Source organism: Oncorhynchus clarkii, chromosome 16, assembly GCF_045791955.1.
Source record: "Oncorhynchus clarkii lewisi isolate Uvic-CL-2024 chromosome 16, UVic_Ocla_1.0, whole genome shotgun sequence".
Lineage (NCBI taxonomy): Eukaryota > Metazoa > Chordata > Actinopteri > Salmoniformes > Salmonidae > Oncorhynchus > Oncorhynchus clarkii.
In genome coordinates, this window is record NC_092162.1 from 22736975 (window position 1) to 22750994 (window position 14020).

At 42.5% G+C, this 14020-nt stretch overlaps 1 protein-coding gene across 2 annotated transcripts in view; it reads right to left on the reverse strand.

Moving 5' to 3' along the window:
• LOC139368208 (serine/threonine-protein kinase tousled-like 2) overlaps positions 1–6553 on the reverse strand; it is a 29758-nt gene extending 23205 nt beyond the window's left edge. For both annotated transcript variants that reach the window (XM_071106856.1, XM_071106855.1), the window contains exons 1-2: positions 5861–6553; positions 539–621 (exon numbers count right to left, since the gene is read on the reverse strand). In XM_071106856.1, coding sequence (XP_070962957.1) covers positions 539–619 — 81 coding nt within the window. In that variant the 5' untranslated portion in view covers positions 620–621; positions 5861–6553. The remainder of the gene's footprint in view (positions 1–538; positions 622–5860) is intronic.
• Between the last annotated feature and the right edge of the window lie 7467 nt (positions 6554–14020).

The following is a 14020-nucleotide window of genomic DNA, read 5'->3' on the forward strand; positions in this document are numbered from 1 at the left end:
TATGTGGTTCCTCCTTCAAGACTGTTGGAAAATCATCTCCGGGTGAAGATGGTTGAGAGAATGCCAAGAGTGTGCAAAGCTGTCAAGGCAAAGGGTGGCTACTTCGAAGAATCTCAAATACATTTTGGATTTGTTTAACACTTTATTGGTTACTACATGATTCCTTGTGTTATTTCATAGTTTGGATGTCTTCAGTACTATTCTACAATGTAGAAAATAGTAAATAAAACAAAATAAATTAAAACACAATGAGTAGGTGTGACTTAATATGGTACAAGTCTGTCTCCCCTATTAATTTGGGGTTGGAGTGAACATTAATTAGCAACACTGGCCCTTGGTAACATCAAGCAGTGTGGGCTCCTTGTCTTGCTGACTATTTCATTGGTGGGTGGGTGTGCATGTGTGTGACCGGTGGAGTGTCTTGCCACAGAGTGCTGCTGAGACAGCTGATGATTGATAAAATGCAAACTGGATGCCAGGGCAGCACTGTCACACACACACAGAATGGATGCAGACACAATTGAATGGAGAGACAGACCTTGGCCACTCCGACTCCTGTGAAGCGAGCCTCAAGCAGCTCCTGCCGCCGAGGGTCCAGGCTGTGCAGTTCTTCCATCATGTCTACGGAGAGGAGAGAGAATGTGTTAGTTAAAGAGTACAATCTTGGTTTCATCAGACTAGAGAATCTTGGCAAACTCTAAGCAGGCGGTCATGTGCTTTTACTGAGGAGTGGCTTCCGTCTAGCAACTACACGGTGGTCAAAACATCAAGCAAGGGAAAGCGTTCATGAAAAAGACCTTGTTGTAAGTACTATACTCCCCTATGGGAAAAATGTATTTTGAAAAAACGATTGGACCCATTTCCGCATTTGACCGCTAGGTTTTATGGGTATTATGACGAAAACACTGGTATAAAAGACTGTACAGTATGAAGATAGGCAGAAGCTGCTTCTCCAATATGAATCCCCGATCACACTTGTAGGTGATGTCATGGAGACGTTGGCTTGCTAAGCTCATGCGCAGAAACATGTCTTTGGGTCTAATGGTCGTCTCGCACCGAACTGCGCATGTGCAGGCCATCAATTTAATTGCGCTCATTTGACATGGCCTGATGCCCCAGGTAGCGGAGTTTGTTCATTTTAGAACATTCCATTGGTCCTCCCGGGGCACCAGGCCATGTAAAATTAACTCTACCGTCAGGGTTGCTATGTTAGCAGTTTTCCTGCAAAATTGGAGTACTTAGAAAAATGTATTGGTCGCAGGTTACGGGTTTTGGGCTACTTATAAGTTTCACAGCGCACACCATGGCATTTCTCAATAATTTTACATTTTTATATATACAGTGCCTTGCGAAAGTATTCGGCCCCCTTGAACTTTGCGACCTTTTGCCACATTTCAGGCTCAAACATAAAGATATAAAACTGTATTTTTTTGTGAAGAATCAACAACAAGTGGGACACAATCATGAAGTGGAACGACATTTATTTGATATTTCAAACTTTTTTAACAAATCAAAAACTGAAAAACTGGGCGTGCAAAATTATTCAGCCCCCTTAAGTTAATACTTTGTAGCGCCACCTTTTACTGCGATTACAGCTGTAAGTCGCTTGGGGTATGTCTCGATCAGTTTTGCACATCGAGAGACTGAAATGTTTTCCCATTCCTCCTTGCAAAACAGCTCGAGCTCAGTGAGGTTGGATGGAGAGCATTTGTGAACAGCAGTTTTCAGTTCTTTCCAGAGATTCTCGATTGGATTCAGGTCTGGACTTTGACTTGGCCATTCTAACACCTGGATATGTTTATTTTTGAACCATTCCATTGTAGATTTTGCTTTATGTTTTGGATCATTGTCTTGTTGGAAGACAAATCTCCGTCCCAGTCTCAGGTCTTTTGCAGACTCCATCAGGTTTTTTTCCAGAATGGTCCTGTATTTGGCTCCATCCATCTTCCCATCAATTTTAACCATCTTCCCTGTCCCTGCTGAAGAAAAGCAGGCCCAAACCATGATGCTGCCACCACCATGTTTGACAGTGGGGATGGTGTGTTCAGCTGTGTTGCTTTTACGCCAAACATAACGTTTTGCATTGTTGCCAAAAAGTTCAATTTTGGTTTCATCTGACCAGAGCACCTTCTTCCACATGTTTGGTGTGTCTCCCAGGTGGCTTGTGGCAAACTTTAAACGACACTTTTTATGGATATCTTTAAGAAATGGCTTTCTTCTTGCCACTCTTCCATAAAGGCCAGATTTGTGCAATATACGACTGATTGTTGTCCTATGGACAGAGTCTCCCACCTCAGCTGTAGATCTCTGCAGTTCATCCAGAGTGATCATGGTCATCTTGGCTGAATCTCTGATCAGTCTTCTCCTTGTATGAGCTGAAAGTTTAGAGGGACGGCCAGGTCTTGGTAGATTTGCAGTGGTCTGATACTCCTTCCATTTCAATATTATCGCTTGCACAGTGCTCCTTGGGATGTTTAAAGCTTGGGAAATCTTTTTGTATCCAAATCCGGCTTTAAACTTCTTCACAACAGTATCTCGGACCTGCCTGGTGTGTTCCTTGTTCTTCATGATGCTCTCTGCGCTTTTAACGGACCTCTGAGACTATCACAGTGCAGGTGCATTTATACGGACACTTGATTACACACAGGTGGATTGTATTTATCATCATTAGTAATTTAGGTCAACATTGGATCATTCAGAGATCCTCACTGAACTTCTGGAGAGAGTTTGCTGCACTGAAAGTAAAGGGGCTGAATAATTTTGCACGCCCAATTTTTCAGTTTTTGATTTGTTAAAAAAGTTTGAAATATCCAATAAATGTCGTTCCACTTCATGATTGTGTCCCACTTGTTGTTGATTCTTCACAAAAAAATACAGTTTTATATCTTTATGTTTGAAGCCTGAAATGTGGCAAAAGGTCGCAAAGTTCAAGGGGGCCGAATACTTTCGCAAGGCACTGTATATTTATATTTCACTGTGACATGCTGCTGCTGACTATCAGGCGGTGAGGCTGTTGCTGAGTGAAATGGTGAGCAGGGCTATCATTTGAAACAATAAAAATGTTGACATGACGAGTCCTAGCAAATCAATTTGTGCCACTTGTGTAGCCTACCTGGAGCTATCAAACTGATTTAATAAATAGCCTATAACTTGAGAGTAATATTACATTAGCCTTGTGTTATTATGCAATTATTAACAACCATGTTTAGTTAATTAAATTGGAAGTTATCAAAGCTCTATCTGCAATTGTTAGAAGGCATTAGATTGACTTAACAGTCCAAATAGGCTACAGGTAAAAAATCAAAACTAAATACTGGCTGCTGTTGACAAGCATATTCAGATCAAACATATCATTAATATTTAATTCAGCGATTGAAATTACAACCCCATCCACAGCCTATTCCAGCAGGCTGCTATTGGGAAACAAGCATTTCTTACCTCGAAATCGCCAAACTATTAATGTTGAATAAATGAGTCTTAATTTGGACTAAGCAGGCTGATAAATCATTCAGTTGACATCTTGCCTGGGTTACTGTAGACTGATGTAGGCCTATCAAGGGCTGTAGGCTACCTGCATCTAAGCAAACCAAGGCAAAGTTGAATTACAATCATACACCCAGATTTTTGCCTGTAGCCTATGCCTATTGAAATGACAAGTCAATCTCGCAAAATAGGACATTTATAACTGTTTGTAGTCTCAACATCTGTCACAATTGCCAGAAAATAGCCTAACATTATTATATATTTTTTTAAAGTTCATCTGGGTGTTTCTTGCGCCGAAGATTGAGATCCTCTGTACAACTTTCATCACTCAAACTCCCCTGTCGGATTTATCTAGTCATGCACAAAAGGGACTTATTTAAGCAATAAGGCCTAGGAGGATGTGGTATATGTCCAATATACCACGGCTAAGGGCTGTTCTACGCACGACACAACGTGGAGTGCCTGGATACATTATATTAAATTGATGGCCTGCACATGCGCAGTTCGGTGCGAGACGACCATTAGACCCGAAGACAGACCTTAGCCGTGGTGTATTTTCCATATATCACAAAACCCTGAGGTGCCTTATTGCTATTATCAACTGGTTACCAACGTAATTAGAGCAGTAAAAATAAGTGTTTTGGTAACCAGTTTAAAACAGGGAAAGAGGTCAGTTGAAACTGAAATGTGTCTTCTGCATTTGACCCAACCCCTCAGAATGGTGTGGTGGACTGCCATAATTGACATCCACGTCTTCAGCACCGGGGGAATCTGCCTTGCGACAGATTTCTACCTTGTCAGCTTGGGGATTCGATCCAGCAACCTTTCGGTTATTGGCCCAAAACTCTAACCACTAGGCTACCTGCCACCCCGGGGGGTTGTGGTACATGGCCAATATACCACAGCTAACGGCTGTATCCAGGCACACCACATTGCATCATTCTTAAGAACAGCCCATATCCATCGTATATTGGCTACATACCACACGCCCTCATGCCTTATTGCTTAATTATAGCAGTGATCATAGCAGTGCAGTGATCATAGCAGTGAAACGAGTTAAATCAACAACCATTGATGGAAAATGACCTGGTGAGTTTAAACGGGGTGAATGATCTTTTCTCTTGCGATATACTCAAATTAGTATATTATGTCATGTCAGTTCACAAGAATTATAACTTTGATGAAAACCTAATTTTGCTTCTAAAGTAGGTACAAGTTACATTGGTATTCCTTAACTGGCTCAATAACATAATGGGAAAACAATTGTTGTATAAAATGTGGCAATTTAGCTCGTTATCAGCCCCTTTGGGCAGGTTTTGAATGGTCATTGGATTAGAATTGTTAGCTACAACTGGCAACCCTGTTTACCGTTGAGATTTCAACAAACCATTTCTTGTGGCCCTGTGCCCAAGATAATTTTGAGGGCAAATTTCTTCTGACTAATGTTTTATTGTCTAAACACGCTCTAATCTGTTATGATCCACCTGGCTAAAAATGTATCCAAGACAAATAATCTTAAAACATACAGTACCAGTCAAAAACTGACACTCATTCAGGGGTTTTTCTTATTTCATAGTTATGATATCTTCACTATTATTCTACAATGTAGAAAATAGTAAAAAATAATAAAGAAAACCCCTCGAATGAGTAGGTGTCCAAACTTTTGACTGGTACTGCATGTAGCTAGAACATCCACTCACCCTCTCTTCACCCTCAAACATGCATACAAGTTATGTAGTTAGTTTGATAACTATATAGTTACCTAGATGGTACTCTCAAACCCAGAACTAAAATATCGTGTTATTGCGTCAGATGCTCGATTGTGTCAACTAAATGCATCTGTCCACGAGAGATTATGGTAAACTAATCATTATAAGAATGACAAAGCAATGTATGACATTATCGCCACTACATTTTGTCTGAGGATGCTGTCTGGTGTGGCACTCACATAGACTATGCGAGTGCCACACCAGACAGCATGGTGTGGCACTGTGGTGGTCTGCTGTGTATAGCATTTGCCATTTTCTTAATTAGGCTAACTAACTAGATCTGAGATTTCAGTTTCCAATGCACGGTTAACCTAACGAACCTCAGCCAGGTCCGTAACTTGTGGGTAAGTTAGTTAAGTTAACTAACCAAGTCAGTACTAACTACTATAGTTAGCTATAATACATAACGTTAGCTAACACCAGCTAGTACAGCCACATATTGATTGTAGGAATGGAAAAAAAAGTATTACTACTTAAATTTGGCTACTAGTAGTTATAATTACGTGACTCTGTCTAAAGCACTACTTTAATAGCTAGCTAGGCTAACTATAGTTAGTTATTGAGGAGGCTGGCTAACGTATGTAGTCAGTCGAAACAACTTTGTTTACCTGTAGCGCTATCGCTTGCAAGGTCCGTGGGGGGGGGGGGGGGGGGGGGTCTTTCAGTCTCGAGCTCAGGCGATAGCGAAGTTAACTAGCTGCTGATGTCCCGTTGTCTCTCAAAAATACCCTACACTTAAACACCCCAAAAAAAACGTCCACTTCAGCATTGTCCATCTGTTGACTTCAGGTGACTTCTCTTTCCATCGGAACACCAGGAGGCCAAGAATCCTCGGGGTTTCCAAGCCCGCCTTGCAGGCTGTAGCCCATGCACAAGCAACTCCCAGCTCGAGGGTTGTTGTTGTAGTTTCTTTGGAAAGGGCCTTTCTTCTTTGGTAATTTTTTTTTTTTAAGTTTAATTAATATGAAATTTGTTTTGGCGATTGAATGTCGAAATTCTTCATCTGCCGCTGAAATAATAAAACTTTAACTTGTTTCTCTTGCGATAAATTGGTTAACATTAGATTGAATTAGCTACACAATTAGCTAGCATTCGCGAGTCATCGATGAAAGACCAGAGATGGGTGGACTAAATCCATCTGCGTGCTCGACAGACAGGGTGTGCTAGCTACCTCGCATCGACAGTCTGCTGCGGACATGACCCCGAACTCCCACCAAATGCAGTCAGATCAATTAGATTCTGAGACTGTTTATGCAATGTAAACAACAAGTGTGATGCAATTTGTTCGGTCTGAATAGAACAGGGAGGGGGAGCCACTGGCTGCGTTTACACAGGCAGCCCAATTCTGATATTTTTTTTCACTAATTGGTCTTTTGACCAATCAGATCAGCTCTGGTAAAAATCCGATTTAATAATGTCTAATGTCATTGCTTAAAAGACCAATTAGTGGGGGGGAAAAAATCTAAATTGGTCTGTCTGTGTAAACGCTGCCCAAGAGAGCGCACAACCCAAACCCATAGTAGAGTGGTTGCAGTTTGCGTTCAAAAAATGAAGTTGTAGTGGGCCGTACATGGGCTATAGGGTGATTTAATATGCCTGAGCTCTGTCAAAGTGTTCCTGGATTACATAACCATGTCAATAATGATGTTGCTCAATGCTCGCCTGTCCAGACAGAATGGACTATTCCCACTACTGAGCGGCAACCCAGTATTAATAGCACAAACTCATGCCGCATCAAACTCCATCAATGCCACCCACACCCCTTCTGAATTCCTTAACTCGATGCTCTCGCAGTTTGTGCTATTAGTTCAAATAAACATAACTGCGAATTTGGACGTAGCTAGCAATTTTACAGTGAAAGCGAGGTAAATTATCGGATAAGACATGACCAATTATTTAGTATTTTCTGTCATTCTAGACTTGTATTGTAATCAGTTATGTTTATTGCATTGTCATCTTCTTCACTGGAAGTGATCTTTATTCACTCTGGGCAACGTTGTTGTATGTAACGTTAACTTGCCGGCTCCTTGAAGCGTGTAGGTGTTTTAGCTACAGTAACGGTTTAAACATATACTCGCTGTTGATATAATTTAGGTAAAATGACAGTCAATAATATCAATCGTGTAAGCACATGGAAATACTTGTTAGCGAAGAATTTATTTCAGACTCAATGACTGAATTGGCGGGTTGTGAGTGACGGACTGTGAAACTCATTTTTCCATAATATTAATAACGGTGTTGTAAGCCCCCCCCTCGTGTGAACGCGCACGCACTCAATTCTTCATTGCTGCGGATTGCTTGCTCGTTAAGATTTCTGATCACGTTCGGCTGCGTTTCATTTTATTTGTGTCGGTTTGGTCGTTGGGGATGCACTAGTCATGTCTGCAGTTTTCGGTCTGGCTATTGTTTCAAGTGTATTAGTCTATAAATAAATATCTTTGCCAAAATTCGTTGTGTCTTCCATGTCTTATTCGACTGGTAATTGTTCTGAAATGTTTATTGCTTGCCTACATTTTACTTCCTCCTCATGTTTAATATAACACACGTACATTAATTATTATATTCGGTTGCCTACGTGAAGTTTTTTCTATAGAAAGTATTTGACTGATGTGTGCCACAGAAAGTATTTGACTCTAGCCTCAAAATGAAGGAAAATTAGAAGTGGGGAGGATTTCGGCAGGGCTATTATTTTCTTGCCTGCCGAATAGGGAACAGGGAACATGGGAATAGTATAGGTTTCTTGTAACATAATTATTTAAATACATGTGTTTTAGTGGCCATCTAGTCAGAAGTTGGATCAAAGATAACATTTATACAGATCTTTCAAGGTTTTTTTTTTTAAAATCTACAATTATATTAAATTAAAGATGTAACATACCAGTGTTTTGGAGGAGAGTGACTGCTACTACTACAATCGACTACTCCTTCAGAACACATTCAGCAAACTGGGGAAAACATTTGATGGGCATTTCAGTTTTCCCCAACAAAATGATGTAATACTTAAGATTCTAATTCGCAAGTATACAACGACACAGCTATAATATAATATAATGACAGTTCTGTTTGGCCTTTTAGTCAGTATACTTTCAGTAGGTTCATTGTACATTACTTATACTCTCATACTTACTTTCAAGGCAAAGACCCCACAATAAGTAACATCTTGTTGGCATGTGTGAGGAAGGGTACCACACGCCCATCCGGAGATATTACACCCCTTCTCTCTCAGGAATGATCGGAGCATATATGTTAATACAAGTACAGCATTTTGAAACACTTTATTGATTACAGTATAGAGATTAACAGAGGGTAATCTGAGAATGCAGGGATTCCAGCAGAAAAGTAATACAAATCTGGAGTTGACAAGGGCTGGAATGTAAATGACATGTGATCATCTCGGATTATCTAACATCTGAGAATGGGCAGGCATTCCCTCGGATGAAGAGCATCTCCGTCTTGCTGATTATGTGCTGTCATCCAGGTGGAAATGTCACCTGCATATCTGATGTAGGAAAAGAGATAAGAAGGAAGTTGAGTGTCCTGTGAATATGTTTTATGTATATGTACTGTACGTGTGTGTGTATGTGTATATATATCTCTTGGTATATATATATTTTTATTTAGTTTCTATTTATTATTATCATTATTGTGTTTTGTGGTTGAGGGGTGGGGGAAGCTTGGATGGGGATGGTGGAGGTGCTGGGGGTGTCCTATTGGGTGCGAAGTGTCATGGATCCCTCTGGAACTTTCATTGCGCACACCTGGCCCCTATTCCCACTGATTGTATTTGTATATATGTGCCCTTTGTTCACCATGGTGGGGTCGATTATTGTTACTATGTCCGTTGGTGCGTGTGAGTACCTATGCTGTGTGTTTTGGGCTTTCGTGCCCTTGTGGATTGTGCAGATTATTATGGGTCTCGTCCTGTGTGATAATCATTGTGCGCTTGAGTTATTTATTTGAGGTACTCCTCGCTCTTTTGTTTGGGTTTCAACTAGAGGTCGACCGATTAATCGGAATGGCCGATTAATTAGGGCCGATTTTAAGTTTTCATAACAATCGGTAATCTGCATTTTTGGATGCCGATTATGGCCGATTTATATTGCAATCCACGAGGAGACTGTGTGGCAGGCTGACCACCTGTAACGTGAGTGCAGACAGCAAGGAGCCATGGTAAGTTGCTAGCTAGCATTAAACTTCTTATAATAAACAATCAATCTTAAAATATTCACTAGTTAACTACAAATGGTTGATCTTACTAGTTTAACTAGCTTGTCCTGCGTTGCATATAATCAATGCGGTGCCTGAAATTGTGTCACTTCTCTTGCGTTCAGTGTAAGCACAGTCAGGGTATATTCTGAGATTTCCATACCCAACTATAACATTTTCCGTCAAGATAGAACTGCCAAAGGGGGAGGAGTTGCAGTCTACTGCAGAGATAGCCTGCAAAGTAATGTCATACTTTCCAGGTCCATACCAAACAGTTCGAACTACTAATTTTAAAAATTACTCTCTCCAGAAATAAGTCTCTCACTGTTGCCGCCTGCTACGACCCCCCCTCAGCTCCCAGGGGTGCCCTGGACACCATTTGTGAATTGATCGCCCCCCATCTAGCTTCAGAGTTTGTTCTGTTAGGTGACCTAAACTGGGATATGCTTAACACCCCGACAGTCCTACAATCTAAGCTAGATGCCCTCAATCTCACACAAATCATCAAGGAACCCACCAGGTACAACCCTAAATCTGTAAACAAGGGCACCCTCATAGACGTCATCCTGACCAACTGGCCCTCCAAATACACCTCCGCTGTCTTCAACCAGGATCTCAGCGATCACTGCCTCATTGCCTGTATCCGCTACGGATCCGCAGTCAAACGACCACCCCTCATCACTGTCAAACGCTCCCCAAAACACTTCTGCGAGCAGGCCTTTCTAATCGACCTGGCCCTGGTATCCTGGAAGGATATTGACCTCATCCCGTCTGTTGAGGGTGCCTGGTCATTCTTTAAAAGTAACTTCCTCATCATTTTAGATAAGCATGCTCCGTTCAAAAAATGCAGAACTAAGAACAGATATAGCCCTTGGTTCACTCCAGACCTGACTGCCCTCGACCAGCACAAAAACATCCTGTGGCGGACTGCAATAGCATCGAATAGTCCCTGCGATATGCAACTGTTCAGGGAAGTCAGGAACCAATACACGCAGTCAGTCAGGAAAGCAAAGGCCAGCTTCTTCAGGCAGAAATTTGCATCCTGTAGCTCTAACTCCAAAAAGTTCTGGGACACTGTAAAGTCCATGGAGAACAAGAGCACCTCCTCCCAGCTGCTCACTGCACTGAGGCTAGGTAACACGGTCACCCAGTGTTATAATAATATAATAATATAATATAATATAATATAATAATCCATGATTATCGAAAACTTCAACAAACATTTCTCAACGGCTGGCCATGCCTTCCTCCTGGCTACTCCAACCTCCCCCAACACCCCCCCCCCCCCCCGCAGCTACTCGCCCAAGGCTCTCCAGGTTCTGCTTTACCCAAATCCAGATAGCAGATGTTCTGAAAGAGCTGCAAAACCTGGACCCGTACAAATCAGCTGGGCTTGACAATCTGGACCCTCTATTTCTGAAACTATCCGCCGCCATTGTCGCAACCCCTATTACCAGCCTGTTCAACCTCTCTTTCATATCGTCTGAGATCCCCAAGGATTGGAAAGCTGCCGCAGTCATCTCCCTCTTCAAAGGGGGAGACACCCTGGACCCAAACTGTTACAGACCTATATCCATCCTGCCCTGCCTATCTAAGGTCTTCGAAAGCCAAGTCAACAAACCGGTCACTGACAATCTCGAATCCCACCGTACCTTCTCCACTGTGCAATCTGGTTTCCGAGCCGGTCACGGGTGCACCTCAGCCACGCTCAAGGTACTAAACGATATCATAACCGCCATTGATAAAAGACAGTACTGTGCAGCCGTCTTCATCGACCTGGCCAAGGCTTTCGACTCTGTTAATCACCATATTCTTATCGGCAGACTCAGTAGCCTCGGTTTTTCTAATGACTGCCTTGCCTGGTTCACCAACTACTTTGCAGACAGAGTTCAGTGTGTCAAATCGGACAGCATGCTGTCCGGTCCTCTGGCAGTCTCTATGGGGGTGCCACAAGGTTTAATTCTCGGGCCAACTCTCTTCTCTGTATATATCAATGATGTTGCTCTTGCTGCGGGCGATTCCCTGATCCATCTCTACGCAGACTACACCATTCTGTACACTTACGGCCCTTCCTTGGACACTGTGCTATCTAACCTCCAAACGAGCTTCAATGCCATACAACACTCCTTCCGTGGCCTCCAACTGCTCTTAAACGCTAGTAAAACCAAATGCATACTTTTCAACCGTTCGCTGCCTGCACCCGCACGCCCGACTAGCATCACCACCCTGGATGGTTCCGACCTAGAATATGTGGACATCTATAAGTACCTAGGTGTCTGGCTAGACTGTAAACTCTCCTTCCAGACTCATATCAAACATCTCCAATCTAAAATCAAATCTAGAGTCGGCTTTCTATTCCGCAACAAAGCCTCCTTCACTCTATCCTATCCCACGACTATCCTACCGATCCTCGACTTCGGCGATGTCATCTACAAAATAGCTTCCAATACTCTACTCAGCAAACTGGATGCAGTTTATCACAGTGCCATCCGTTTTGTTACTAAAGCACCTTATACCACACACTACTGCGACCTGTATGCTCTAGTCGGCGGGCCCTCGCTACATATTCGTCGCCAGACCCACTGGCTCCAGGTCATCTACAAGTCCATGTTAGGTAAAGCTCCTCCTTATCTCAGTTCACTGGTCACGATGGCAACACCCACCCGTAGCACGCGCTCCAGCAGGTGTATCTCACTGATCATCCCAAAAGCCAACACCTCATTTGGCCGCCTTTCGTTCCAGTTCTCTGCTGCCTGTGACTGGAACAAATTGCAAAAATCTCTGAAGTTGGAGACTTCTCTCCCTCACCAACTTCAAACATCTGCTATCTGAGCAGCAAACCGATCGCTGCAGCTGTACATAGTCTATCGGTAAATAGCCCACCCAATTTACCTACCTCATCCCCATACTGTTTATATTTATTTACTTTTCTGCTCTTTTGCACACCAATATCTCTACCTGTACATGTATCTTGGCCAGGTCGCAGTTGCAAATGAGAACTTGTTCTCAACTAGCCTACCTGGTTAAATAAAGGTTAAATAAATAAATACAAATATGCAGCATTTTGGGTCGCCTGGCTTGTTGAGAACTGTGTGAAGACCATTTCTTCCTAATGTAGGATTTGGCATTTTGAACATTGAGATATTAAATAAATGATAGGAAAAAAAGCATAGAATCAAAGGAGAAAGAGACTGGGCCTCTGTAGAAAGACAGATAGCTGTGGAGTATGTTGGAACGTGTTTGGGGACGGGAGCAGAGCACCGTGTTGAATCAGGGGAGACAGATGGACATCTGTGGATTTGATGGAGGGGTTGAGGTCCGGAGGTGAGGACTGAGTCCCTTAAGGGAGTAAAAAGGGTCTGGTATCCTGTTACCCTCTTTCTGTTGAACCATAAGATGTAAGGATTGGAGAGAAGGCGTGTCTTAAGTAGGATGTATATAACTGTGATGGAGATAAATGTTTTGGTGTCTGAATACAGCTGTACTGAACCTTTGGGAAGAATTTAACTTGGTTAAAGCTTCTCTAGTGCCCGTGAGTTATTTACTCTGAAAAATAAGAACCTAACAGATGATGAGCTTGCCAGGAGTTCAACACGATTTGTAGTCAAACCAAAGAGTCCAGATCAGTGGAGCAGAGCTGGCAACTAACAAGGTAGGCTAATTCCTATATCTGTTTCCACTCATTTTGACATCTTAGGGAGATGAGAATCGTTGGCTGAACTAATTATGGGATACGGACCTGGAGAGCCAAAGTTAATTCTATAGGCCCATTGTGGAACGACCGGTCGTCGCTTTATAGTAAATGGTCAGTCCCGGAAGGTAAACTCATACATACCTGTAGGGTAAGTCCTAGGGGGTAACTCCCTATTAGGTTGGTTCCTGCTAGTACTATAAAGTCAATAGTAAATCCCAGTGGGTTAATACCTGTGATTACAATTAATATAGGGTGAGTCCCGGAAGGTAAGCCCGCACAGGTTAAAACCTGCGAAGGGTAAGTCCTAGGGGGAAAATACGGCAGGGTTGGTTCCTTGCATAAACTATAAGGGGGTGAGAGCCTAGTTGTAGTAGCCATATAAGTATATAGTAAGTCCCGAGCAGGATAGATCCTGTGGAGGGTAAGTCTTATAGTGAGCAAGTCCCGAGCAGAATAGATCTGTGGAGGGTAAGTCTCATAAGTCCCGAGCATAAAGCCTGTGGAGGGTAAAATCTAATAGAGGGGATGCTCTGAACAGGGTAATCCTGTGGAGGGTAAAACAATAGTGTAACAGTATATAGACCCGTAAGAAGGGCAAAAGGCCCAGTAACAGTGGCCGTGAGAGCGCAGGGTGTGAGTGTGTGTGTGAAAGAGGTTGGTTTTTGCATTTTCTGTTGATAGAATGCTGACTTCAAAACACTGGTATATTGAGGCTTTGATTCTGGTTGTATGTCCTTGTGCCAAGTCATGGAGAGAGGGCGCGATGAGAGATGATGTGGGTTATCAATAATAGTGATATTTGAGGAAGTCCTGTCCATATTCTCCAGTAATAGATTCGAAGACGCTATGGTATTGGTTATAAAACAAG